The sequence below is a fragment of the Vicia villosa genome, linkage group LG6 (assembly GCF_029867415.1).
Source record: "Vicia villosa cultivar HV-30 ecotype Madison, WI linkage group LG6, Vvil1.0, whole genome shotgun sequence".
Taxonomy (NCBI): domain Eukaryota; kingdom Viridiplantae; phylum Streptophyta; class Magnoliopsida; order Fabales; family Fabaceae; genus Vicia; species Vicia villosa.
This window is the reverse complement of record NC_081185.1, coordinates 127,775,604-127,803,569: the sequence shown is the minus strand read 5'-3', so window position 1 is coordinate 127,803,569 and position 27,966 is coordinate 127,775,604. Positions and strand designations below refer to the sequence as shown.

The 27,966-nt window shown below is 34.9% G+C and overlaps 1 protein-coding gene across 1 annotated transcript; it reads left to right on the top strand.

Moving 5' to 3' along the window:
• Positions 1-273: 273 nt before the first annotated feature.
• Positions 274-27,451, top strand: LOC131609956 (probable polyribonucleotide nucleotidyltransferase 1, chloroplastic). The gene is made up of 24 exons (XM_058881797.1): positions 274-733; positions 2,046-2,114; positions 3,703-3,809; positions 3,875-3,917; positions 4,119-4,202; positions 4,929-4,993; positions 5,350-5,506; positions 6,107-6,163; positions 6,761-6,874; positions 8,155-8,418; positions 8,948-9,019; positions 9,334-9,447; positions 16,071-16,163; positions 17,133-17,311; positions 17,522-17,705; positions 21,565-21,612; positions 21,783-21,855; positions 23,031-23,104; positions 23,229-23,336; positions 23,437-23,531; positions 24,893-24,956; positions 25,229-25,282; positions 25,377-25,418; positions 26,520-27,451. The coding sequence occupies exons 1-24, from the start codon at positions 443-445 to the stop codon at positions 26,883-26,885; spliced, it is 2,817 nt and encodes a 938-aa protein (XP_058737780.1). The 5' UTR covers positions 274-442; the 3' UTR covers positions 26,886-27,451.
• The last annotated feature ends 515 nt before the right edge of the window (positions 27,452-27,966 follow it).

Below are 27,966 nucleotides of genomic sequence, written 5' to 3'. Positions count from 1 at the left end.
GTGATCACTACAAAGTACATTGAACAACACCCTTAGAAAATGGGACTTGGATCCTCTCCATCTCTTTTTCTCTCCATCCCTCTCCTTCCTCTCTATTTCTCTCTTAATTTCATTCTCTCTCTTCAATATAAAATTATTTTTGCTTAAGAGAGAGAGTGAGATTAAGAAAGAGATAGAGAGGAAGGAGAGAAAAAGAGATGGAGAGATCCAAAATGTTGAAAATGGGTGCAAGTAGCAACTATAAGAAAAGCCCATTATTATACCGTCGTAGTTTTGGCCCAACACTCTGCGCGCTTCTGAACCAAAATTACAGAAGCGGATAACGGTACTTCCCATTTCTTCCCTCTTGAACTTCATTTCCACAACCACCACCACCACTCACTCTCACCACCAGCAACAACCAGCTACAACCGCTCAAAAACCACAAACCCTAACAGAGAACATGCTAGCATGTACTAACAGCATCTTCCATGGCCCTACCACATTCCACCGCCAATCCCAGCCTTCTAAATTCCTACTCTCTAAGCCTCTTCTCTTCCCTCCCCTCCCTCGCGTAGTCAATTTCCGGAAATTAAAGTTCCATTCTCCGTTTTCCGGTAAGAATAGTTGCCGCCGTTTCGATGTTAAATCTTCGGTTGATTCATCGTCAGGAGTTTTGGAGTCCATTGATATTAGTGTCCCGCACAGCTCCCTGCAAAAGCATTCCGTGAAGATTCCTGTTGGCGATAGACATGTAAATTCTTTTCTTGGTTTTGAACTGATACAGTTGTTTCCAGCTTCGTCTGCATGTGTTTTGATTGTGAAATGATTTTTATTTAATAACTGATTAATTTGGTTTGTGGTTAATTTAATAAGGGACTTTTCGTTTTTTAAATGCCACTTGATTATTTTATATTCGAGCATGATTTTTGTCTGACTGAAATCAATTGATGGAAAAGTTGCTAATCTCCAACAATGGAGGGAGGTTAGCAAACTGTGGCCATGCTTGCTCCAATGGGTGCATACATATGTACATAGATATACTGATATCTGGATGACAATGCATGCCAAATCACATTGATATTTTTAAGTTAGTGGTATGACATGACTGAATGATGAATTCCTATCAGATGATGGTGTAAAACTATTTTACACCGTAAGTGCATTAGCTTTAACCTCTTAAATTATATGAAATGTTGTTATTAAAAAAATGTTATACGTTGTAATATTTATCCACTTCAGCATCATGAGAACTTTCTATCTAATGGTTGTGCTAATAAAATTCACCATATAGAGAAAGTTGTTAGTGGCGCGTATATGTCAATATTAACGCCTAGTTTGAACGAATTCTTACTCGTGATGTGATATCATAAAATGTGTGTGATTTATGATTATGAAAGACAAATTATGCTTTGACCTATCCTGTGCCAAGAAAGGTTCTTTCTCTGAATTATGAAGGTCAAAGATTTTAGAAGTGTTCACACTTCCTTCACATAACTCTTATATGAGAAATTAGCTAAATACTAAGGGTTTGCCGGCTTGTATGTTAACCGGGACCACAACCTGTTTAAACCAGTCTTGCAGTCCACATTTACATGGGTCTGCAATATGCTTTGTCCCAACTCACGTAAGTTACATATTACTAACTTCACCGGCTTGCAGATCTATATACTCTTGTTTGGCTCCAGTTGATGTTTCCCTCTATTTCCTCTTGATTTTGTATGGTTGATCATAAATCGTAATACTCAAGTTGTGATGCTTGTGGTATATTATGATGAAATGAAATAAATTGTTGAATCTTGCAATTCATATTGGTGACGTGGAATCATACTGGGCCATACATGTAATGAACAATTCAATGCATTTTGTGGTAAAGTTATTTTTCTATTGCTTCTCAAGATTATGCCTTTGGCTTGTTAGAGAGATTTTGTTCGAAAATGGAAAATCTTCATAAAGTCGTATTTTACATTATTGTGTTCAATGCATTCTGTGGTGTGATTGTTGCAAAATTATCTTTATAGAATAAAAGACACTTATTAAATAACAGTTTTTATGGCATTCTGCAGATTTTGGTTGAGACTGGTCACATGGGAAGGCAAGCAAGTGGTTCTGTTACAGTTACGGATGGGGAGACCGTAAGTTTCCATATTTCTTTTGATTAGTTTATTCATTATTGTGATCATTGTCATATGGATCATAATTTGTGTTAAAAAGGAAACCTTTTGTTACTCTCTAAGTGGGCCATTGTTTAAGCTTAAAAAAGTGATTTTACGATCAATGTTGCTTACACCCATATTTGTCCATATGCTATAGATGTCCAATTCTAAGTGTGAGATTGTGTTTTGAGATCCTCGTTGTTCCATCCGCATTGGCTCACACTTTAAATGTCTAGTTCTAAGTGCGAAGGGAAAGGAGCGTGAGTTCCAATTCTAAGTGTGAGATTTTGTTTACTAGTTGGTTTTGTGGGGTTGAGTTATGCCCCAAGCCCAAATTCTAAGATTCCTCGCCGATCATTGTAACACATTCATTCTCTCAAATTTAGAGAAATAGATGCTTGTTTTTGTTCTTTATTCCTATTTATTTCCTTCACCGCTGAAGAGACAGCCAGACTATAAACAAAAAAAAAGAGAATACTGAACTCTAGATGTACCATTGATAAGCCTGTGATGTATGGGCATGATAATGAAGTGAAATTGGGCCCATGAATACGGGCCTGTGAGTGTATGTAATGGAAGAGAAAATAAACATGTTGGTTGGAAGAGGGAGTAGGTGGAGGGAATGAGACAAAGTAGGGGGGGTAATTCATGAGAGGGAAAATGAGAAATATTAAATGAGGGCGTCTAACAGAATGGATATCAAGATAACTGTGAAAGGAATTTGGGGAAAAACTGAGTGAAGAAGTTGGTTCTTCCTCAGGAAAGGGTAGTCAGTTTCTTTGTAATTTTCATTTGTTCATCTTGTAAGGAGCATAGCTCCACTATTATCTTCCTTTTAATTTGTCCTACTGGTTTTTCTCAATTTCAATTTCAATGTCAAAATATCAGATTCTGGTCTCCATCATACATGTTAGGAAACATATTGATATTGAAAGTTGATAAGTTCCAAATGCATCACCTGGTCATATCTCTAGTTGATATGAGACTCTTAATGCCCTCCCTCACGCTCAGGACTGCACACTCGAATCACAAATTATTGTAGTTGAAATGACAGAGACCCCAATAGACTACAATAAAATGACTTTGATGATAAGCCAATTGTTTTTGGACAATTATCAGAAACGGTATCGACTATCTTACTAACTAATAGTGGTTAATAGAATCATAAGTTAATGAACACTCATTTGAATGATATTTATATACATAATTAACTGCTGAGATTCCATATCAACTTGAGACATGGGCAATGTAGTCCTTATAAAGCTTGTGCAATCCTTACTTCTTAAACTAGTTTTTAGGGTTGAGTTAGATGTAGCCTAAATTCTAAAAGGGGGTCAGAGTTTTTAGGGCCACCTGAATTTTTTCCACGTTCCAATGTCCAATTCTAAGCCCAATCCAACTCCAGGAGAAACAATAAATACAACTTACAAGAGTAATCAAGCGAATTCAAAATAAAGATACATGACATTTATAGTGGGCGTGTAAAATCATTTGTGCTTTCAACCAATAGCTTAATTCTTAAGATAGTTGATTCGTGACAAAAAACATTTTTATTGTTTTATTGCAGATTGTGTACACCACTGTTTGTTTGGATGATACTCCTAGTGAGCCATCCGATTTTTTCCCCCTTTCTGTGAATTATCAAGAGCGTTTTTCAGCTGCTGGTCGCACTAGGTATGTCTTACACATACTTTCAATTATTCTTTTTGTTTTTTCTGATTTTCAATTATGTTTTGTAGTGGAAGTTTCTTCAAACGAGAAGGAAAAACAAAGGATCACGAGGTACTACTTTGGATTCTTTCTAAATTCTCCAATTCAATTGAAGTTGTCTATTTTTCATGGGAGGGTTTTCCTTGTTTCGATCTGAATAGCTCTTTTTGAACAATAGGAGAAATCTGAATCAAATAAATTTTTTTGCTATCTGGAAAAGGCTTTTGTTCTTAATTCTTTTCATTATTTTTTATCTTCATCTGTTTCTTGCAGGTTCTTATTTGTAGATTGATTGATAGGCCTCTGCGTCCTACTATGCCTAAGGGATTCTACCATGAAACTCAAATATTATCTTGGGTATGGATGGTCCTTACAATTTCCTTTCATAAAATATTTTGCTTGATAAGCAATAGAATATTATTTGGATTAAACTGATGTAGTAGCATTGAATGTGTCCAATAGTTATTTGATGAAATATATGCAAAATGGAACAGATTACATTGGCTGTAAAGCAAAATACTGGAACCTGAAAGTTATTTTTATTAAATTTTGACTTAATAATTTTTGTAATATTTTAAAATTATTTTTGTAATTTTAAAAATATCACATGCATCATCTCCATATTGGACATTTGTATACTTGTTAATTAATTGTATGAGACATGAAAAAATATTTAAATAGCTAATAATTAGTTAATCAATTTATTATTTATTAAATTAAACTTTTGGGTTACCTCTGTTCAAAAAAATTATGGATACATAGATATAAATATTCCCCCCTTTTCTTGTTGTTTTTCATTAGATGTTAGAAAATACCATAAATTTTATCATTGATAAAGTATTTTCTAAAGAAATTGGCTGGTGGTAGGAATGTATAGCTTCCTGTTGATAATTCCAGTGGGAGATATAACCAGGAGTCTAGGAGATATAACAACTTAACAACGTTTATTTCATTTCTCCGCTTTACTAACCTTAAGGAGTCTTGTATTTTGCTTTATTCTTTCTTTACTCTATTATGCTTTAAATAATATGTACCTTGTGGAAAATTAGCATGATGTTGTCAGCCTTGAATTTACTCTTCCAGGTTTTAAGCTATGATGGATCGCATGCCCCCGATTCCTTAGCCATCACTGCTGCTGGTATAGCACTGTAAGTTGGCCATTTTATTTTGCTCCCAACCCTAGGCACTTCGACCCCATGCACAGTGCTATCCATTTATTTTTAAAATATTAAGAAAAATTTCTCATACTCTATATTCTATACTTTTGTCTACTGATATATAAAATTAAAAAGAGTTGAGTAAATAGACAATATGAGGATAAGATGATAAGATGTCTTGTAAAAGCTGTCAAAATAAAGCGTATACACCCAATGATCTCATCGATGCTAACATGTAGATAGACACGTATCTAAGTTAAGTTTGAAGTACTTTGGTCACTTACATGAAGCTATGCCCAGAGACACTCTATGCATTACTGTCATTCTTAATAATATAATTTCCGCAGTGCACTTTCAGAAGTGCCTATGTCAAAAGCAGTTGCTGGAGTTCGAGTTGGCCTCATTGGTGATAAGTATATAGTAAATCCTACAACTGAAGAGATGGAAAACTCTGAGTTGGACCTCATGCTGGCGGGCACAGATAGTGCAATATTGATGATAGAGGTAGTAAAATCACTTGCTTGTGGCCAATAACATGTTAGGGATATGATAATAGAAACGATGCTCGCTATCATTGTTATTTATAACTCAAAATAAAATCACGCATTTATATCATTATATGCCTTGGTTTAGTGCTGTGGAATTGCTGAAAAGGGAAAAACCCAAAATTACTATTTTTGGTTTCCAACATTTAACCAGGGCTTTAATTTAGAAATAATTTTTGTGTGCAACCAAAATTGAGAATTTTTACATATAAAAATCCAATGTTTGAAACCGTGTGTTAAGGTGTTTCTATTACATTTCCACATCAAGTACATGCTATCCCAGCTACCAGATTTTGTTATTGAACTATCATCTGTCAGTAGGGCAAACAGATTCTCAATTTTTCTTACCCATTCCATGTATTTTGCTAAAGATGAACTATTACCACATACTTTCAGCCTTGTCAAAGACAAGTTTGCTGGAATTTGCATTGAAGTTGGTACATAAAATACTGGGAAATAATAGCTTCCCCGAATCTGATATCTTTCCCCCGTCTTGATTCTTCGAACTCTTATAGTTGTACTTCCATATTAAATGAACTGGTTTAAAATTTTATTGCAGGGTTATGGCAATTTTCTTCCAGAAGAGAAGTTACTTAAAGCTGTAGAAGTCGGTCAGGTTGTTACATTATCGTAGTGCTGTCTAATATAGTCAGTAGAGATTTGTTTCCATAATTCGGAAAGATTTGATGTGATGCGATTTGTAATTCCTTCATTATGTTAGAAGTAGTTTATATATATAATCGCTTTCCGAATTATCTGACAAAAATATTTCAGACACCTTTTCATCTCGTAGTTTGTAGACAAGCTTACTAATTATTAGGAATTTCCTTTTCTTCCCCTAAATTGATATGCATGTGTTCTTAAAATATTACTGGCTCTGCAAATGTACCATACAAAATAAATTACCTCACGATGTTATTTCAACCCACTATTATTCAACGTAAATCTAATTAAATTATTAAGACCTATAATAACTCCTCTTTTTATTGATTATTATGCCATTGTAAACGTTCATTAGGAAAAGGTGATATGGTTATTCATCAGTACAAAAGTAAGCCATTTGCCTCCCTAAGGGATTTCATTTTAGGGATAAAGGGTTTGATATTAGTTTATGTCGCTGATGTTCTTATTTTTATGTGTTATTTGTTTTCTTTGATTGTTTATGAACAGCTCTGCATTGATGCTTAATCTTTTTCCCATTGTCCGTTGTCAGGATGCAGTGCGAGCAATCTGTAATGAGGTAGAAGCCTTGGTCAAGAAATGTGGGAAGCCAAAGATGATTGATGCCATCAAGTTACCTCCTTCTGAGCTTTATAAACATGTTGAGGTATAACCCTTTGCTATCCTACATCATCTTTTGTTTTTTTATGATAAAGTTTTTCATAAGTGCCCCTGATTCATGAAATTCTCTATGTGAGGCGTTATTCTCTTCCCCTTAGATCCTGTATTACTTGCAATTTGTTTCCTTTGTTTGTACAATCTCGCGGTCCTCATCCACTTGTTCATTTTCCAACAAGATTGTAACCCTCGTATTTTTTTTTTTGGGTGTATTTGCATGTACTCAAATGATCTGTCATATTAAACACATCTACCTTCTCCCCTTCTAATAAATGCCTAATATAGCGTCTGCTGGACTTCTTCATTTGTATCGATTGCTCTGAAGTTTTTAGTCTAGTAAATTGGAGCTCTATCTTCTCTTTTTTTCCTATTTGATAATTGGTTGGAGCAGTGGTATTCGTTATTGGGCCCAAAGACGACTGACCTCGAATCAAGCTGGTCAATGGACCCTTTACCGGAAACAATTTATGGGAGGAATAGTACCCTGCTTGTATTCCATATCTAGTCAGATTTATGCCGTTCATGATGCTGATGAAGCTGTGGTTGTCTATTATCATTTCAGTCCTCATTTCCCCAAGAAACACCCCTAAAATGGTTCCTCTAAAATTTCAGAAATTTGCCATTATACGTAATTTGGGGTGAAGTTTGTTAAGAGTCCCACATCGGACAACATATGGCCTGAACATGTCCTTATAAGTGGGGGTAATCCTCACACTACAAGCCGGTTTTGTAGGGTTGAGTTAGGCCTAACCACATTTCTTAACATGGTATCAAGAGCCTCGTTTAAGATTCGGTGGGCCACCTTCTATGGTTTCAGCTATCGGGCCACCCACCATTTATTTCCATGCTGCAGTTGTCTAGTCCTGGGCGTGAGGGAGTGTGTTAAGAGTCCCACATCGGACAATATATGGCCTGAACATGTCCTTATAAGTGGGGGTAATCCTCACCCTACAAGCCGGTTTTGTAGGATTGAGTTAGACCTAACCACATTTCTTAACAAAGTTTACTGGATTTTTTTGTTGTTGAAACGTTTCTATAGTCATTTTGGCATATATTCAGTTTGTTACATGCACGTGTTTTTTTTTGTTGTTGAAACGTTTCTATAGTCATTTTGGCATATATTCAGTTTGTTACATGCACGTGTTTATGAAAGTAGTTGGCAATGACTTGTTTGACTATCATGTTTAACTTAATCATTGAAGGCTTTGTTAAATAGTTCTGTTGAATATGGTGGTTAGGATAAAAACTAAAGTGAGTGGTAATATGCAGGAAATCGCTGGTGATGAGTTGGTAAAAGTTCTTCAAATTAGAAATAAAATACCAAGAAGGAAAGCCCTATCATCATTGGAAGAAAGGGTTCTTAAGATACTGACAGAAAATGGGTTTGTCATTGATGAATCAGCACCGAGGAGTAATGCTGAAACAATCGCAGAGATTCTTGAGGATGAGGATGAAGATGAAGTAATTGTTGATGGTGAAGTTGATGAAGGCGATGTTCATATAAAGCCAACTCCACGCAAACCAACGCCTTTAGTAAGCACCACTCATATAGTCCTACTGTCTTCATTTTTTCTATTAGATTATAAAGTGAAACATAATATTGGTATCATAAATTCAGTGCTCTCTTTGCCCATTGTTATGTTTCATTAGCATGTTTAGGTTAGCCATGCAAATATATTGTGTTCTTGAATGAGCTAATTTTTATCTTTCATTTTTTTTTCTTCTGTAGTTTCTTTGTAGGCTTAAAAGGATTACTAATAGCATCTGCATTCATGTGTGCTTCACTTATTTAGCACTAACCAAAATAACATCCAAAGAAGTTTGTCTTTTCCCGTTTTATGCATACTAATCGTCAATTTTTGCTGGTAATAGACATTATGTTCTTTCTAAATTATTTTCATGCATTTGATCTAGTATACTTTCTTCCTTTGTTCTTGGAAGTTGGAACTACTTGATTGATCATTATTGTACAGTTTATGCCCTTCCCTCTTGAGTGCCTTGTTGTTTTGAATTCATTCTATTTTACCTTTGAACTTGTATATGTTGTTTCTTCTTCTTACAGTTTTCTGAGGTAGATGTGAAGTTGGTATTTAAAGAAGTTACATCCAAGTTTTTGAGGAAACGCATAGTAGAGGTATGGACACCTAACGTAAAATACTATTCCAACATAGTTATATAAGCATGGTTTATTTTCTGTCTCAGTGGGACTTTATCAAATGGACTTTTAGAATTCTGTTTTCTTCATGACTGAAAAGATCTCGCCCTAGAAAGTAGAAGAAATAGGCATGGCCCCAATAGAATGATATGATAATATCGGTAAACATATCTACTCAAGCATTTGTGGAAGCACAAATAGAACAATTATTCCATCAAGAGGAGTAGCTGTTTAAATATTGAATCTACCAAGCAGAGTCTTTGTTTATTAATTCCTTTTCTATGCATGTACAGGGTGGGAAAAGGAGTGATGGGAGAACACCAAAAGAAATCCGCCCAATTAACTCAAGTTGTAGCATATTACCTAGAGCACATGGAAGTGCTCTTTTTACGAGGGGCGAAACACAGGTTTGTGATGACTTTCCTTGTCTTCAAGTTTATGCTTTGATGTTTTGTGGTGCTGGCTTTATATGCGCATGCAGCTAAGAAGACTGGATACAGTCTAAACAAGGAAAATGGTCGGTGGTGTCAGACACTTTGTATATTTTGTTATGCATCTTAAAAGTATTTTTTTATTTGTTTTTAAAAATGATTTTTATGGACACTCTTTGGATATATTCCCATACTTCGCCATATTCATGGACACTGACAAATTCTTTTTTAGTCCTTGTTTGAAGATTGTAAATTGCTATTAATGAGGAATGATCAATGTCTCCTTTTTTACTACTCCCTCCGTCTCATAAAAAGTGTCTCATTTTCACTTTTTTCTTGTCCAAAATAAATGTCTTTTTAGAATCCCAATACAACATGTATTATTTTTTTCCACTACTATACCCCTATTTACTAACTTTCACGCTTTTCAACAACTCCACTAACTATAATAAATAGGGGTATTTTAGTAAATAATATTAATTTTATCATTAAAATGAACATATCTAATCATTTTCGTAAGAACCACGCAGAGATCAAATAAGACATTTATTATGAGACGGAGGGAGTAATATGTAGCTATATAAGTTTACTATTGAATCATAAATTTCAAAAGTTTCCTGTATCATCATATCTGTGTAGTACTGTTCATGCAGTCATATAACAATTCTCTTTTACCTTTTTCAATTGTTTTGTCGGATAGAGATTGGATAGAGATTGATTACTGTTGAAGTTGTGGGATTTTAGGTAAAAGATAAGAGAAATATTATTGATAATAGCTTAATATTGACTTAATACAAAAGACTCAATACTAATCCTTATTTATAGGGATACATAGACCTAATCTTAAATCAAGAACAAATTATAATATTAATAATAACTATTATAATATCTTATAGAAATATATTTTATATTTTCTACTATTTGATGAGAATTACATATGCTGTATTTATAGACTGCATAAGGCAGAATTTGAAAGAGAAATCTGACCTAAGAATCAAGGGAATTAATTTCCCATGAATGCTGATTCTAATTACAGAAAAGAACAGGAAATAATAACTAATTAATTACATTAATCCTAATCCTTAATGAGCTGTACAAACAGAATCATTTGATTCTGTATTAACTATTCCACACTCCCCCTCAATCTGGGTGGTAGATGTCTATCATACCCAGATTGGATCTGATATTCTCGTATATGTTCCTTGGAAGGGCTTTTGTTAGAATGTGTGCAGTTTGCTGGCATGATGGAATATAGTTAACACTTATAACTTCATGATCAATTTTCTCCTTGATGAAGTGTCGGTCTATCTCCACGTGCTTTGTTCTATCATGCTGTACCGGGTTCTTAGCAATGCTAATAGCAGCCTTGTTATCACATAATATCTTCATGGGGTGATTGGTAGGAATTTTGATCTCATCTAGCATTCGCTTAAGCCAAATTCTTTCACAAATACCTTGTGACATAACTCTGAATTCAGCTTCTGCACTACTCCTAGCCACAACAGATTGTTTCTTGCTTCTCCAAGTTACCATATTACCCCATACAAATGTGCAGTAGCCTGTAGTCGATTTCCTGTCAGATAAACATCCCGCCCAATCAGAATCGGTGTAGACTTCAATACCTCTGTTTGAGTTCTTTTGAAAATAAAGTCCTCGGCCCGGCGTACCTTTTAGGTATTGGAGAATTCTGTTCACATTTCTCATGTCATTTTCAGTTGGATTTGACATATAACGACTAGCCATGCTTACAGCAAAACCAATGTCTGGTCTGGTGTGTGTTAGATAGATTAGTTTTCCTACTAGACTTTGATATCTATCTTTATTAGCTGGTACATCCTCGTCTTCACTCCTTTTTACTTGTTCTATGGGAGTATTGGCAGCTTTGCATCCAAGCATACCTGTTTCTTGAAGTAAATCCAAAGTGTACTTCCTTTGAGAAACTGAAATACCATTCTTTGTTCGTGCAATTTCCATCCCTAAAAAATACTTGAGTTGTCCCAAGTCTTTGACTTCAAATTCTTTTGCTAGAATTTTCTTTAACTGGTTGACTTGTGTATCATCATCTCCCGTAATTACGATATCATCAACATAGACAATAAACAAAGCTATCTTCCCATCCAAAGAGTGCTTGACAAACATAGTATGGTCTGTTTGACATTGAACAAAACCATCTTGCTTGACAACTTTTGTTAGTCTATCAAACCATGCCCTTGGTGATTGTTTGAGGCCATATAGAGATTTGCGAAGTCGACACACCATGTTTGAGGTTCCAGGTGATTCAAGTCCCGGAGGAATTTGCATATATACCTCTTCTTCTAACTCTCCATTTAGAAATGCATTCTTTATGTCTAGTTGGTGTAGGGGCCAATCTAGATTTGCTGCCAGAGATAGTAGAACCCGGACAGAATTGAGCTTCGCAACAGGTGCAAAAGTCTCCTCATAATCCACCCCATATGATTGTGTGAATCCCTTAGCAACCAACCGAGCTTTGTACCTGTTTATACTCCCATCAGCATTGTGTTTGATTGAAAATATCCACTTGCATCCTACTGCTTTCTTCCCTTCTGGTATAGCAGTGATCTCCCATGTGCCATTTCTTACAAGTGCTTGAACTTCTTCAGTTACAGCTGCTGCCCATTCAGGTTTCAGCAATGCTTCTTGAATATTATTTGGAATTTGTATGTTGTCAACAGCTGCTACAAAGGACCTGTAACTTTGTGATAGTTTACCATAGGAGATATATTTTTCAATAGGGTGTTTAGTGCAAGTTCTAACCCCTTTTCTCATAGCAATAGGAATATCAATATCTGCTGTATCAACATGTTCAGAGTTAGGAAGAATATTACCTGTGGGAACTTCATTTTCTAGAGCCTGGTTTGACTCATGGCCTTGCATTGGAGATATGCTTGACTCTACCTCCTTCCTCCTTCTTTTATAACAAAAACCCTTCCAATTACCTGTTTTTGGATCACAATCCTGTTGAGATGTGGTTGAGATTATAATTGGTCCTGTTTCCGTCATAACTTCATTTGTCCTTTCACTCGGCTGAATGTTAGAGGTTTGTTCTGGTAATTTTCCAGCTGGTTTAGGCATAGGTTCGGCTGATTGAGTGTTGTCGGTTTGGTCTGGTAAGATTTTGTCATGTTCGGTTAGTTCAAGAGGCAAAAGTTGGTATTCTGAATTTACGATATGCTCCCCCTGAATACCATTTTTGGTGTAATAGGGTTGATTTTCAAAGAAGGTTACATCCATAGTATGGTAAAATTTTTTGGTATGGGGAGAGTAACACCTATATCCCTTTTGGTGAGGGGAGTAACCAAGAAAAATGCATTTGATGGATTTTGGGTCTAATTTGCTTCGGTGAGGGTTGAGGTTATGGACAAAAGTTGAGCATCCAAATATTTTTAATGGAATAGAGGAAAATATTTTGCTGGTTGGAAATAGGTTTTGAAGTGTGGAGAGTGTGGTCTTAAAGTTAAGGATACGGGAGGGCATTCGATTTATAAGGTGAGTTGCGGAAAGGACAGCTTCTCCCCAAAAGTGTTGTGGGACATTTGTGGCTAACATGATTGATCTAGTCACTTCCAAAAGGTGTCTATTCTTCCTTTCCGCTACTCCATTTTGTTGGGGGGTGTCCACACACGAGCTTTGGTGAACAATTCCAACCTTTTGAAGATAGGAATTTAGAGCAAGGTTGCAATACTCACGACCATTGTCAGTTCTAAGTATCTGAATATTGCTTTGGAATTGTGTTTGTACCATCTTATGATAAATTTCAAATATTCTCCCTACTTCTGATTTTTCCTTCATTAGAAACACCCAGGTAACACGTGTGTGATCATCAATAAAGGTGACAAACCATCTCGAGCCTGTAATGTTGCGGACTCGTGATGGTCCCCATACATCACTATGAATTAATGAAAAAGGTTTGGAGGGTTTATAGGATTGGGGTGGGTAATGGTTTCGGGTATGTTTAGACAATTGGCAAATTTCACACCGAAAATATTCCTTGTTTTTATTGAATAAAGAGGGAAACATTTTTTTCAAGTATATGAAATTTGGGTGGCCTAATCTATAGTGCCACATCATTACAGGATTATCATCACTTGAAACTACAGCTGCAACATGATAATTATTCTTGAGTTTTGCTTCTGATTTTTCCACTTGAAGGAGGTAGAGTCCAGCACACTCTTCAGCATTGCCAATCGTCTTCCCCGACTCCAAATTCTGAAATTCACACAAGTTAGGGAAGAATTTAGTAACACATTTCAAATCTCTTGTAATCTTGCTAATAGACAGCAAGTTACAATCCAATTTAGGCACATACAAAACAGAGTCAAGTGTAATATTTGGTGAAATGACAATTGACCCTTTACCCATGACCTTAGAATTTGTACCATCAGCTATTCGAACATTATAGTTATAGGGACATGGAGAATAACTACTAAACAAAGTAAAATCACTAGTCATGTGATCTGAAGCCCCTGAGTCAACAATCCATGATTTTGTTTTTTCCTTAATAGTGCTTAGAGCATGTAAGTAATTACCTCTTTGAGCCACTACAGCAGTACCACTTTTTTCTGCAGTTAACATGGTTTGCTGAAGGAGTTTTTGAAGAGCCTGCATTTGTTCTTTGCTAAAAGGAGATGAGTTAGAGTATACCTCAGCTTCTTGATTGTTAAATGCTGTGTTACCTCTGCCCTCCTTGCCTTTGAACAATTTGGTCTCCGAAGGTTTTCCATGTATGATCCAACATGTTTCCTTTGTGTGGCCTGGTCTCTTGCAGTGATCACACCAGGGGCGGGTTTTCTTTTGTGGTGGCCGGGGCTGATTCCCTCTTGCTGCCATTGCAGAGCTCTCGCTGTACGAAACTGAGTTGGGTGTTCCCAACATGATTTTCTTCCTGCTTTCTTCCCTTCTCACTTCTGAAAAGGCTTCTCGAATTTTGAGAAGTGGTTTGGTTCCAAGGATCCTTCCACGAACTTCATCTAGGTCCTTGTTTAGCCCTAATAGGAATTTGTAAATCCTATCTTTTTCCACCAGCTCCTTATACTTCTTTTGATCTTCTGTACAACACCATGTAACCTCTTCATATACGTCGAGTTGCTGCCAGTGTTTGTTAAGTATATTAAAATACTCAGTAACAGAAGATTCTCCCTGTCGAAGGTCATGAAGAATGCTTTTAATCTCAAATATGACAGATGTATTGTCAACATTTGAGTATGTTTCTTTCACTGCATCCCATATCTCTTTTGCAGTGTCATAGAACATGAAATTTTCACCAATTTCATTTGTCATGGTATTGAGCAGCCATGACATTACTTGGCTGTTCTCAAGTTTCCATTTCTGAAAGTTTTTGTCTCCTTTTTCGGGACATTTAGAATCTCCTGTAGTGTAGCCTTCCCTTCCTTTTCCTTCGAGGAAGATCTTGACTGACCTTACCCATTGGGTATAGTTTTGACCATTTAATTTATGGCCTGTGATGAGGTGAGTGAGCCCTTCGTGTGAACTGGTCGGAAATGATCCAGTCTCCACTTTGAGTGATTCATCGGCTTTGGGATCCTCCATCGTTTGGCAGCACTAGTTTAGGGATGGTTCAGATCGTGCTCTGATACCATATAGAAATATATTTTATATTTTCTACTATTTGATGAGAATTACATATGCTGTATTTATAGACTGCATAAGGCAGAATTTGAAAGAGAAATCTGACCTAAGAATCAAGGGAATTAATTTCCCATGAATGCTGATTCTAATTACAGAAAAGAACAGGAAATAATAACTAATTAATTACATTAATCCTAATCCTTAATGAGCTGTACAAACAGAATCATTTGATTCTGTATTAACTATTCCACATATCTGATACTAAGAGATACTCTAGAATACTCAAAATTAATATAAAATATTATAAGATATTTTAAGATAATCTAACAATTAAAATACAAAGGAGGATGAGAACTAATAATATACAGGCTCTTCGTCTCATCAGCATACTTTGTTTCACATTTATACTTCCATCCATTCCTCGAGTTGTTCGTGTATGCTCATCTTAACCAGCTATGATATAATTTAGAGAACCAGAAGTGCATGTTGCATAACTCAAGTTATATCCAAAACTTCATAAGGATGGAATTCTATGAATTTTACAGGATGCATAGCTCAAGTTATCTACATTACTGTTACCTTGGGATTTGTCCTAGTCCCCCAGGCCTTTTGTTTTTCTTTCTATTTTAATAATATTTGGTTAGAGTTTAGCAGTTTGGGTGTGGGTGCCGGGGTGCCAACCTAGTTGGGATGTTTGTGACTTTGTGTGGCGTCATCTTTTTGCTTAAAAAAAATACAAGTTTATACACTTTTTTTGGGTACTTCTAATGTTTAATTACGTAACAGCAGAGCTCTAGCCCTGCGAGGTTCAAGAAAGGGTCAGTTCCATGATCTGTTGACCTATCTTGGCAATCTGGTGCACTATAATATCCCATGATTAATAAAAAACATTAATAGTATTATATTGTTATGTTATATTTAGAGTTAGTACTTTGCTAGTGATATTTATATCTCTGTATTTGAGTAGTAAATCTGCTTTGTCTGTTTGGCAGGCACTGGCTGTTGCTACGCTTGGAGATAACAAGATGGCACAACGAATAGACAATCTTATAGAAGTTGATGATTATAAGAGGTTCTATCTGCAGGTCTCATTAGAACTTTGACTACTTTTATCTTATGCTTTTGTGGTTGTAGTTGAAAAACCCCAACTGGATTGGTTTGTTTGACTTGTGAACAAGTCCTATGTCAAGTTCAGTTTTTGGTTAGAGCTTTAGATGTCATGAACCAAGACAAACACACACTGCACTGTTATTCAGTAAGTCTGACCAGATAACATGGCGCCATCAAAATGAAATCATATGGGATAGGGTAGTCAGATGAAGAATGGAACCTTGTCCACTTTAGTTAACTGGCCATGATGGAAACTACTTTAGTTTTTAGGTCCATACTTTAGTTTTTTTGTTTGCTTAATACCTAAGTTTTAAAAAACAGTTTCTATGTCATTTAATTAATTATTAGTTTCATTGGAGCATATTTTGTTTAAAGATGATTTTTCCAGGATAATAAATATATAGAGAATTTTGAATTAGAATTCTATTGAACCTTTATGTAATATAATATCAACAATGCTTCATCTTTTTGAAGGAGTTATTTTCCATAATATAGTAAAATAATTAGTCAAGGAGTTTTTTCTTCATTTATAACATGATTTGGCATTGCTGTTTCTTTTTTGTGATATGAACGAAACTCATGGGCTCACAATTTTCCTCAAATTACAATTTGAAAGCTAAACCTTTTTTTTTCTTATGATCTTCCACGACTTGATTATTCATTAGTTCATAATGAAGATCTTCCATGACCTGTAATTATACACGCATTTCAATATTTAGCCTGGTTGTTCAATGCATAGGTTTCTTTGTACATCTTCCATTTTTTTTCCCGCTACTGCAACATTTTATTTTGGACAATATTCTGCGCATGCACGTACATCCACACATATATATTTGTGATTGTTTGTACATGAAGAAAATTGTTGGGATGTACTAGTTTATTATAATTGTTTATGTAAAATTTTCAACATGAAACTATTGGTACTAACTCAAGAAAATTGGCAGTATTCGTTTCCCCCTTCATGTGTTGGGGAGGCGGGCCGTATTGGTGCACCGAGTAGAAGAGAAATTGGTCACGGAATGCTTGCTGAGAGATCTCTTGAAACAATTTTGCCTGCTGATAAGGACTTCCCTTACACTATTCGTGTTGAAAGTACCATCACAGAAAGCAATGGCTCTTCGAGGTGAGTATATATACAGATAGATCCTACACGAAGCTGCATTCCTTAATTATTTGTGATCGTTATTCTCCTATAAACAATAAATCTCGTGTTAGGCCACATACATGTGTCCATATTCTTGTAATCATTTGCAATTTTAAAGATGTTATTAGAGTTTTAAGAATTGTGTTTTAACACACCGCTGTTATCTAAAATGATTTTATTTTGTTATAGCATGGCGTCTGTTTGTGGAGGTTGCTTAGCATTGCAAGATGCTGGGGTTCCTATTAAGTGCTCAATTGCTGGAATTGCTATGGGTTTGGTTCTTGACACCAAGGAATTTGGTGGAGATGGAACCCCGCTTATTCTGTCAGACATAACTGGATCTGAAGATGCATCTGGCGATATGGATTTTAAGGTTTTTATTTACATAACTGAACTTGTGATACCTATTTGTTCCTAATTTTATTTGGTTGAATAAGTGATTTGATGAGTTTAGTTGAATTTCTCTTAAACTTTTCGTTTCTTCAGTTATATTTGTTAGAGCAATACTCATTTCAGTTATGCTCAGCCTTCACTGGAACTGAATCAGCTGAGAATCTGAGTTTTATTCCTAACGATAGATATGACATAATCTTTACAGTTTATCTTGTGTTGTTATTGCTGCGATCCCGCTTCACACAATAATGTTCTACTTTCCACACAGCTGAGCTCCTACAGCGAATAATGTTCTTTACCCACACCCACAGCTAATCCCAAAATGTTTCTCCAAGATGCTCTCTGACTCTCACTCAGACTCAATATAATATGATTCATCATCACATAAATAATCCACCCTTAGGGTGTGTTTGGTTCGGGGTAGATGGAGGGGAGGGGAGGGGAGGGAATATTTTTAATTAAATGTGTTTGGTTCAAATTTTATGAGGGGAGGGGAGGGGAGGGAAGGGGAGGGGAGCGAAACCCCTCCAAAACACACTTTTTGCGTTCCTCCAAATCGGAGGGATTTGGAGGGGAGGGGAGGGAATCTCAACTTTAATATTTTAAAAATTATTATATTACTATAATATCCTCAGTTTAATTTTAATATTTTAAAATTATTCATTTTCTTTTGTATTATTGTTCTCTTCCGTGTGATTTTTCTCGATTGCTTCTATCAATTTATTATAATTATTCTCTACCTTGAAATTATTTTGAAATTTTTATCCTTAATATAAATCATAATCATTTCACTTTTTTGATTTTTTTTATAACTCTTTTATGTTTATTTATGTTTTTTTTCTAATTTTGTTATGTATCCTATCATATTTTCTTTTATATCAAATTTTAAAATTTTCATTTTAATTAATTTATTTATTTTATTAAAAAATTTAAACTATTTATATTTAATAATAAATTATTTTATGTATTTTATGTGTTAAATAATTCATTACGATTTCAAAGTTGTTATCAACATATAGTTTAATTTGTTTTTGAACATTTTATTCAAATTAAGTTAACTCAATTTTTTAACGTTATGTAGTAAATTATAACTTTTTAGTCACTCAATATTAAAAATTTTACTAACAAAAAAATATGTATAAATTTTTCACATTTGAATATCATATTGTAACACTTATATAAGATAATAAGGATAAAAATGTAAATTATTAATAAAACCCCTCCCCTCCCCTCCTGAACCAAACATATTTTTAATTAAAATCCCTCTCTTCCCCTCCCCTCCCCTCGTTTGAACCAAACACCCATTTGATTAAAAAAATCCCCTCACCTCCCCTCCCCTTCCCTCCCCTTCATTAAAATCCCTCCCCTCCCCTCCCCCTCATTTGAACCAAACACACCCTTACTGTCTGCCGCATTTGCATTCTCTCTGTTCCTCTTATTTTTCCTAAAACATCAATTCACCACCCCATGGGCTTGGGCAGCTGATGTGCTAGCTCTTCATTTAAGCCCACATTTTCATTTTTCTGTATACAGTTTTCAGGAATACAAAGTTACTGGCTTTGTCTCTCACCACCCCTCATTTGCTTTTGCTTTCGTGCTGGTTCTTGGTTTTCAGGATGGTATCAAGCCATAGCTTCCTCTCTTAATAAATTCTAGATCTCAAACTCTTCTGTGAACCCCGTTTCCGCTCCTGTTGCATTTATCATTCTTACCCATGTGTCTAGATGAGAAGCTTTTGCTTTAGAAACAACAATTTGGTGGATTAATCAAGGCTAATGAGCTACATATTGTTGAATAAGAGAAAACAGGCATGAGATGACGGAACCTTGTGTTTCAACTACACAACAGAGTCAGATTTATTTAGGTTCAAGACAATAAATACACAATGAATATAGGAGATACTATTCCTATTTACATTTAAAGATATGATACAATATGCCTATCCAATAAATGTGAAGGCAATAAATACACAATGAATATAGGAGATATTATTCCTATTTACATTGTATGATATGATACAATATGCCTTCCAATAAAGTGAAGATCCTAATATATTTTCAGCACTCCCCCAAAAGCTGGAGCATATAAACCATATGCACTGAGCTTTTTTGTTTTTGGTGCCAAGTTTCGAACTAATTACCACAAGGTTCAAGAGTAACCTTACAACCAAGTGACTTCTCAGGAAACTGGCATATGCACCGAGCTTTGCTACTATGATAATTGATTTGAGGACTTCTTAGGGATTTGGTGAAAGCATCTGCTAGTCGAGCATTAAAGTTGAAAAACCTGTTCCGGTGTTTCTTGAAGCGATTTTCTCCTGCTGAAATGGCAATCAATTTCAATATATTTGATCCTCTCATGGAAAATAAGATTAGTGCTATGAGGCTTGTTTTTCACATATTAGCGTCATTTGCACAATCTCTTAGAACTGAAGCTTGCTAAAAATTTGTTTTTCACATATTAGCGTCATTGTATGTTAGGACCCATGGCTCGAAACTCACTATGGCGGATCTTGACAAAATTTGTTGAGGGCGGCAAGCCTTTACACATATATAAATATAATACATGCGAGATAAAAACAACAATGTTCTATCGGCTTAGTGGTAAAATTCCATGTGTTTCTCAAAGAAAAAAATTAAATGAGACCAAAAATGTTTACAGCAGGGTTTGAACCACCTTACGCATCAAAATTCACATGGAAATACCACTAAGCTAAAGAAAAGTTAGTATGATATGTCACATATTACTGTAAATATATAAAAAGGTTGGGGTGCCGTGGCCCCCACCCGCCCTAGTGTAGCTCTGCCACTGGATACTCAACCTCTGTACTTGATCAAACAACGACAGTTTGCTTTTTGCATTTCCATGAGATCAAATTTCCACCAATGAAAACTCAATAACCTGATGTAGACCGTCCATCACTTGCATCTCTTGCTCAATCAACAGTTGAATATCCAATGACAAATCCAACGATGAATTTTGTAATGAGGAAATCAGATTAAGAATTATCAAAGGTGTTATGGCGTAAAACAGAAAACTGAGGCCCAAATAGGAACAGGCTGGACAGGTGACTTGGGCCACAAGAAAGTGGACCGGAAAGCCGCCAGATGTTCCTCCTTGTCCAATGGAGGGGGTGGTGCTACTTTAAGCTGCAGCATGTTGTATCGGCGTGTGAGGAGGTGGTTGAATCTTTCAAGGTGGGAACTGGTGACAATGATGTTTGAATTTTAGAACGTGGCCCATGTTGTACCTGAACTGACAAAATTCCTCTTTTACAACACATGTGAGGAGGGCACATCTGAAAGGACGAACGAATGAATGACTGGCCATGAAACTTTAGATTCTGACTGCCTTCGAGTCAGGAATCCTTTGCGCTGGGTTTGTTTGTCACTAGGCTCTGAATTGCTCAACAAGTTTTAGGGTGTTGTAGTCAATTCTCACTGATGCATTCACCCTGAGTTTTGAAGGGTAAATGTTAGAGTAATACTTAGGTCAGTTATATTCAGCTGTTATATTTTTCTGACGCTGATGATGCTTTTGCATGTCATTTGTTCAGCTGTTAGTTTAACTGGCCTTACTATTTTGTACATAAAGTAGTTGGGGCTCTGTTTGATTCTTTATTATAAATATTAAACAGTTTTGTTAGTTTTATTCAGCTAAAAGTTCTCGAAAACTGTAAGCTCCACCGATTCTTTATATTGCTCTTTCATCTTTGTTTCACTTATTTTTGGTTTCTGCCACTAGCCACTTTCTTATTTCAAGCCATATTTGATCAATAAGATGATGATTTTAGTATAATAGAGGGATCTTCTGAAAATGGTGAAAATGATATAATGCAGGTTGCTGGGAATGAAGATGGCATAACTGCATTTCAGATGGACATTAAGGTTTAGTAGTATAAACATCTTTTATGCTAGTAGTAATGTCTTGACATGCTTATATCCTTTTTTAGTTATTTTCTCCGGAATAAGTAAATAATAATTTTCTCTAGTTTTTGATATCTATTTTTTTGATATAATATTGTTCTCTAAGGGCTATTAATGTATTGGCATTACAGGTTGCTGGAATTACTTTGCCCATAATGAGAGAAGCACTGCTACAGGCAAGAGACGGCAGGAAGCATATACTTGGTAAGTTCAAAGGTGAAACTCATTAGGTACACTGTGAATGTTTAAAAAAGATGATTACAAGTAAATTGATACTGTAAAATTGATTTACTTACAAGTGAGTTTGAAGTGAAGTGATTTATAATTGAATGTTTTTACTCAAAAACATGTTTGAAACAAAACCTAGTGTTAAGTTTTTCAAGCCAATCAAAAGCTACTTTTTATCATTTCTAGTTAAAGTGAGATACAGAGACAACCAATTTTGCCTGATTATTACCGAACACCTTTATTTTCACTAGACTTGCTTTGACATAAAGAAAAGTCAGTTCCTATACTCTACCATGAAACCAAACACATACGAGAACCTAGAAGGGAGAATCAAAAGAGAATTGATCCAAAAATATGTGAATTTTGCTAATGATTTGCTTCTGTTTGATCTGATAGTCACAACGATATTTATGTATAAACCCAAGCTTGTCTTGCAAGAAATGAAGCACAGACACAATAGGGGTATCGGATGCAATACATATCCGATACAGCGATACGTCAGTCATTGAAAAATATAGGATGCAATATGTTTAAGATGCATATATGACAATTAAAATTAGCCATTATATATATTTTGGTTGGGTAGCCCAATGGCTGGAGTTCATCTTATTAAAGATGAACAAGTGGGATGTCACGGGTTCGAACCCGCGCCCTTGCACTCGATGTCCCTACATAGCTACCAACCGAGCTGCCTTAACGGGACAAAAGAAACCTATCTTAAAAAATGGTAATTGTGAGAGAATATTAAAATGGGTGCATCACAAATTACATAGGAGAGAGAGAGAGAGAAGACATAATTAACGTTGAGAGAAAAGTAATTACGGAAAATAAAGGAATTATGAGATAAAGAATCTGATCTTAAAAAATGGTAATCGTGAATTAAATGGGTGCATCACAAATAGGAGAGAGTAGACGTATTTAAAATTGAGAGAAAAGTAATTAAGGAGGGCAAAGTTTGATTCTTGTCATAGAAAAATGGACAGTTATGAGAGGTAATTAAAGTCGAGAGAAGATTAATTAAGGAGGGGAAAGTTTGATCTGTTTTTCTTATCTGAATTTTTGAAGTTAAGTTAAAACAATTTTGGTTGTTTTAGAAGTCCTATATATATGTTTGTATTTTCTTGCTGATTTTTTTTTATTACCTAATCTAGGAGAAATGATGAAATGCTTGCCCCCTCCAGCCAAAAGTCTTTCCAAGTATGCTCCTTTGATTCACATTATGAAGGTCTGTTTGTTAATTTACTTCTTTTCTCAGTTTTTTTCATTCAGTCGCACATTTTTAATTCCTCATCCCAGTATTTTGATCTACAACACATGACATCTCTTTCTTATATCTATAAAAAATTTAGGTCAGACCGGATAGAATAAATCTTATAATTGGCTCTGGTGGGAAAAAAGTGAAGAGCATTATTGAGCAATCTGGAGTAGAGGCTATTGATACCGAAGATAATGGCACTGTACGTCAGCAATCAGCTTATTTTCTCTGACTATTGCAGTACTTTTTTGTTGATATAAAATTTCTGTAGATAATGATTAATGTTTATGTGGCTATTGCAGGTAAAAATATTTGCAAAAGATTTGGCTAGTTTAGAGAAGTCTAAGGCTATCATTAGTAATTTGACAATGGTTCCAAATATTGGTGATATATATAGGTAAATATCCCTTTATTCTTCTGCTTATGTTGATATGTTACTCGGTTCCAACTATTGGTAATATATGAGTAATTATTTCTTTGTTCTTATGTTTATATCGGACTGTTGTTTGAACTGACATGACTATTTTCAATGGCATGAGCAAGTGAGCTTAAAAAAATACTTTAAAATATGTAATTTTTTAAGTATTCCTTAAGAGTGAAACATTTGCGAGTGATTCAATGTTCAAAGTATTCCTAAAGAGTGAAACATTTGTGAGAGACTCAGTGTTCAACTTCTGTCTTTTGCGTGTTAAGATATATTAGATTTATAGTTTGTTGAGTAAATATCTCTAAGATTAGGTTTGTTGGCTTTATCCCTATAATCAAGGGATTTAGTTTTAGATTTGATCGTAATCATTTGGTTGTAAATAACAGGGCTTAGAGTAATTTCTTTAAAGCAATTCAAATCATCTTATTCAACACGGTATCTAGAGTTTGTTTGATCCTCTTGAACCATCTCACCACTTTTCTGTTATGGAATTCTCAAACGGTTGCGAATATAACAATAGTTTTTTTTTTTTAGCAAGGTTTGAAATCATTGTTCTTTGTTGTTGGGTTCAGCCACCGTCAAGGATAACCGTAGTTTATATTTTAGTTTGGGTGTCTGATAGGTCTATTATGGTTAGTTAAGAAGTTGTTACTTGTTAATTAAGTTGTTACTTGTTAGTTAAGTAGTTAGTTCGTTAATTAATTAGTTAATGGGTAGTTAATAGTTTGTTGAGAGGTAGTTAGGCCTAATAAATAAGGTATGCTGCCCATAAATAAATAGGAGGATTAGAGAGGGCAGCATTGTTGAATTTGAGAGGAACCGGGCCTTATGGCATTGGGAGGTAGGCGAACTCGATGTTATGAAAATCATATATACCAAAGCAAAGAATGAACGAGCTATTGATTTGTAATTTGAGAGGAACAGGGTTTGAAACTCATTTCCTATATGTAAATCATATATATGGTTAGTGCTGTTACACTATCGTCGAATTTCGCAAGTAAACAGTCTCAAGCTGATTTGCATTGCTCTTTCATAAAAGATTGGGTAATAGGCCCACGAAATGTAAGCTCTAATACGAACTGGAATGAGAGTAAAATTAGTTGTGAGTTACTTAAGAGATAGACTTTTAGTCTCTTGAACTTATAATAATCTCTTCACTAGTTAATGATATGGTTGTGTTGTTTTTGTATTGCCATGAATGGTATCTATCCCCTTTTTCTTTTGTCTGAACGAATTTGTCCTGAATAAAAATAAAACTACTTTTTTCTTTCATCTTTGCAAAACTACTTGACATTAGACTATATCTGATTTTTCTTCCTTGTATACCTCAGGAATTGTGAAATTAAAACAGTAGTTCCATATGGAGTTTTTGTAGAGATAGCACCTGGACGAGAGGTACATACTTTCACCTAGCTGTCAAAAGAAGTCTTAAAATTATAGTTGTTTCTTCAGGTGTTATAAATGTTTTAGAGCTAATATTTATTATTCTCGTGCTTATAATTACTCGGATGACCAGAAAATGCATATATTTGCTTTTCTTTTTTGTATCATTTCATTTGATAATACTTCAAAAATATTTTAAAGAAAAAAGGTAATGCTTCTCTAGAACGATGGAAATTCCAAACTTTGTAACTAATATTTGGATATTTCTTCTCATTTTTTTGTAGGGACTTTGCCATATTAGTGAACTGAGTTCAGGTTGGCTAGCTAAGGCGGAAGATGTAAGCATTTTATTTTGATTCCTCTTTTAAAGAACACAAATTGTGCATGTACCCAAAAAAATGGTAGGATACTATCTGACTTACATTTTCCCAGGTGTTCAAGGTCGGAGATCATATTGATGTAAAACTTATAGAGGTATGTCATTTTACTTTTTGTTAACTTTAAATCACGTGGAACATTATTATTATCATTGGTCCTAAAGTACCCAGGTTTGTAGTACAGTTCTTCTAGGTAGTCAGGAGTCACTTTTTATGCACAAATTACATAGATAATTATTTTAACTACATTTTTGTTTAATAATTTACTCTATGTATAATAAGTTAACAAAAAGCATTTACTAACGGTTTAACAAATGATTTCATTTGCTACTAAAATTAACCATTGAGTCATTGAAATTATTGAATTAACCACTTTCATTTTGTGTTAACGACTTATATTAAAGGGTGAAATGTTTAGAGAATGGTCCCCCATTACATAATTTTTGTTATGGTACAAGATTGTTTCCTACTGCTGAGCTTAGGGAAATAATCAGTTTAATCACTCTTCACTATATTTATTGTTATTTGCTTCATAACTTTGTTTTGTTACCCCTAAAATATTTATCCTGCCATACGACGGGTGTTTACATCTAATGATAAAAAAAAACCATAAACCTATTAAAAAATAATAATTGAAAACTGAACAAAACTGATTTGTATTAGATGTTTTTGAACCTCTTTTGGTGAAAACCCCTCGGATCAAATTTCGTAGCTTTTTTTAAAACCCAAAAATCTGAGTCCAGCTATATATATCAAGTTCAATAGTTATTTATTTTATTATTAGTACGACATGTAGTATTATACATGCATTCAGAAGTGGGGATGAAGCTGATGCAAACAGTCTTTATATGATTGGTTCTTTGTCTTTATATATGTCTATGTTTCTTTTTTTAATATGGTTTTGAGATTATTTCTTATCACTTGAACTTCTTGCCAAAATTGGTAAATTGCATCCAGTCAAGTCAATCCCATGTTAGTGAGTTTATACCTGCTTCATATGCTTTGTTTTGAATTGCCTAAAATTATATATAAGAGGCAAATCATATTTAGCACTAGCAATGTACGTTCAAGCCATTTCAACGCAAATCCGAACATTTATTATATCTGATGGACATTGTATTCTTGTATTCTCAATATTTGATTTTACCGTATCTCATTGTATACATTCTTTCTAATGGACTTTAACTATATGCTGCAGATAAATGAAAAGGGACAGCTGCGCCTTAGTCACCGAGCATTGCTTCCTGATGCAGATTCAGACAGTTCAAACTCGACTGATAAGGGTTCATTGGAAGAAGTAACCGGCCTGACAAATGCTGGTTTATTTGAAGAGAAAACTGAACAGCCTAATGATAAGGTTAACACACCCAAGGGCACAGCCTCATCTAAAAGAAGTTCAGAGGACAATTCCGTACTTCCATCAAAAAAGTTTATCAGGAGATCGGTAAGCCCTTCCCAGGAGAAACCTGTCACGAACAAAGACAAGATAAAGAAGAGCAGCAACAAAACAGTCAGTAGTGTCTCTAGCAAAGGTGAAAGTAGTTTGGTTGGTGAAGAGGCATAAAATTTAGAGCTAAAATATTTCCAACGAAAACTGAGAATGATAATGCTTATGATAAAATTGGTTTCATATGCACACAATGGAGGCTGCAACATACAAAATAACAAATAAATGGTATGTGCAATCAATATCGTTCTCCTGATTCACTTTTCCTGAACAGATGATATTTACAACAGGTTTTTGGCACATCTTGGTGCCTGAACTCAGAGAATAGACACTTCGGGTCTCTATGTTTTAAGGCAGTTAACCTTGTTAAAGAAAGGTGCCAGAGTTTAACTATTCGATGCTGCTTTTGTATAGTCTGTAAATCTCACGTGTAATGCATCAGATATTTGTGTGTGATAGTATGTCATGGGAATTTTTTCTGTTTCTCCCAATGATACCTCTGCATACTAAGCTTTGTTTTCTAATCTTCAATTATTTAAGTGATGCTTCCTGTGATAACTCTCGTTTTGGAAGTATCCAATGTAAATCTTTAGTACAACAGTACTAGTGATAAGGGAGAAGTAATACTATCTTACATGTGATAAGGAAGAATTAATATTATTGTGCATGTGCACGGCATTGAATTTGGTGTTTCTTTTTTGGCTAATTGAAAAAGACAATTTTCTTTTCCACCCTTGCCATATGAATCACACATCTGAAAACATAAAAATGTCCTCATAAATTTCCGGAGATATATTTTTGAATGTACCATGAATCATTTTTGTCAAAATTTGGTTCGAAGATGCATCTATGACTCTTACTAGAGGGTATTCGAAGATGCATTTCCTAAAACATTCTTGAACCCAATTTTCTAGCACTTTTCAATGAGCATTATCCTTTATTCATTCGGTGAAATTTTCGGAGATGCATTTTCAAAAATGTCTAGCGAAAAATTGAATATATCAACACCATGCATGATCATCTTTCCTATATTTCATTCATCATCCATAACCCAAAACCTTAAAAAAAACTACCATTCTCAATCAACTTTTCATTTTCAAATCATCATTCTTTTGGTTTATCATATCAAAGGGATTAAAAGAAACAACAATTTAAGGTAAGCTTCACTCATTTCATCCCTCATTGTTTGCGTCAATCT

Coding starts and splice junctions, on each gene's coding strand:
- LOC131609956 (XM_058881797.1), top strand. CDS start 443: ATGCTAGCATGTACTAACAGCATCTTCCATGGCCCTACCACATTCCAC. Junction 6,164..6,760: donor AAGCTGTAGAAGTCGGTCAG/GTTGTTACATTA, acceptor GTCCGTTGTCAG/GATGCAGTGCGAGCAATCTG. Junction 25,283..25,376: donor GGCTAGCTAAGGCGGAAGAT/GTAAGCATTTTA, acceptor ACATTTTCCCAG/GTGTTCAAGGTCGGAGATCA.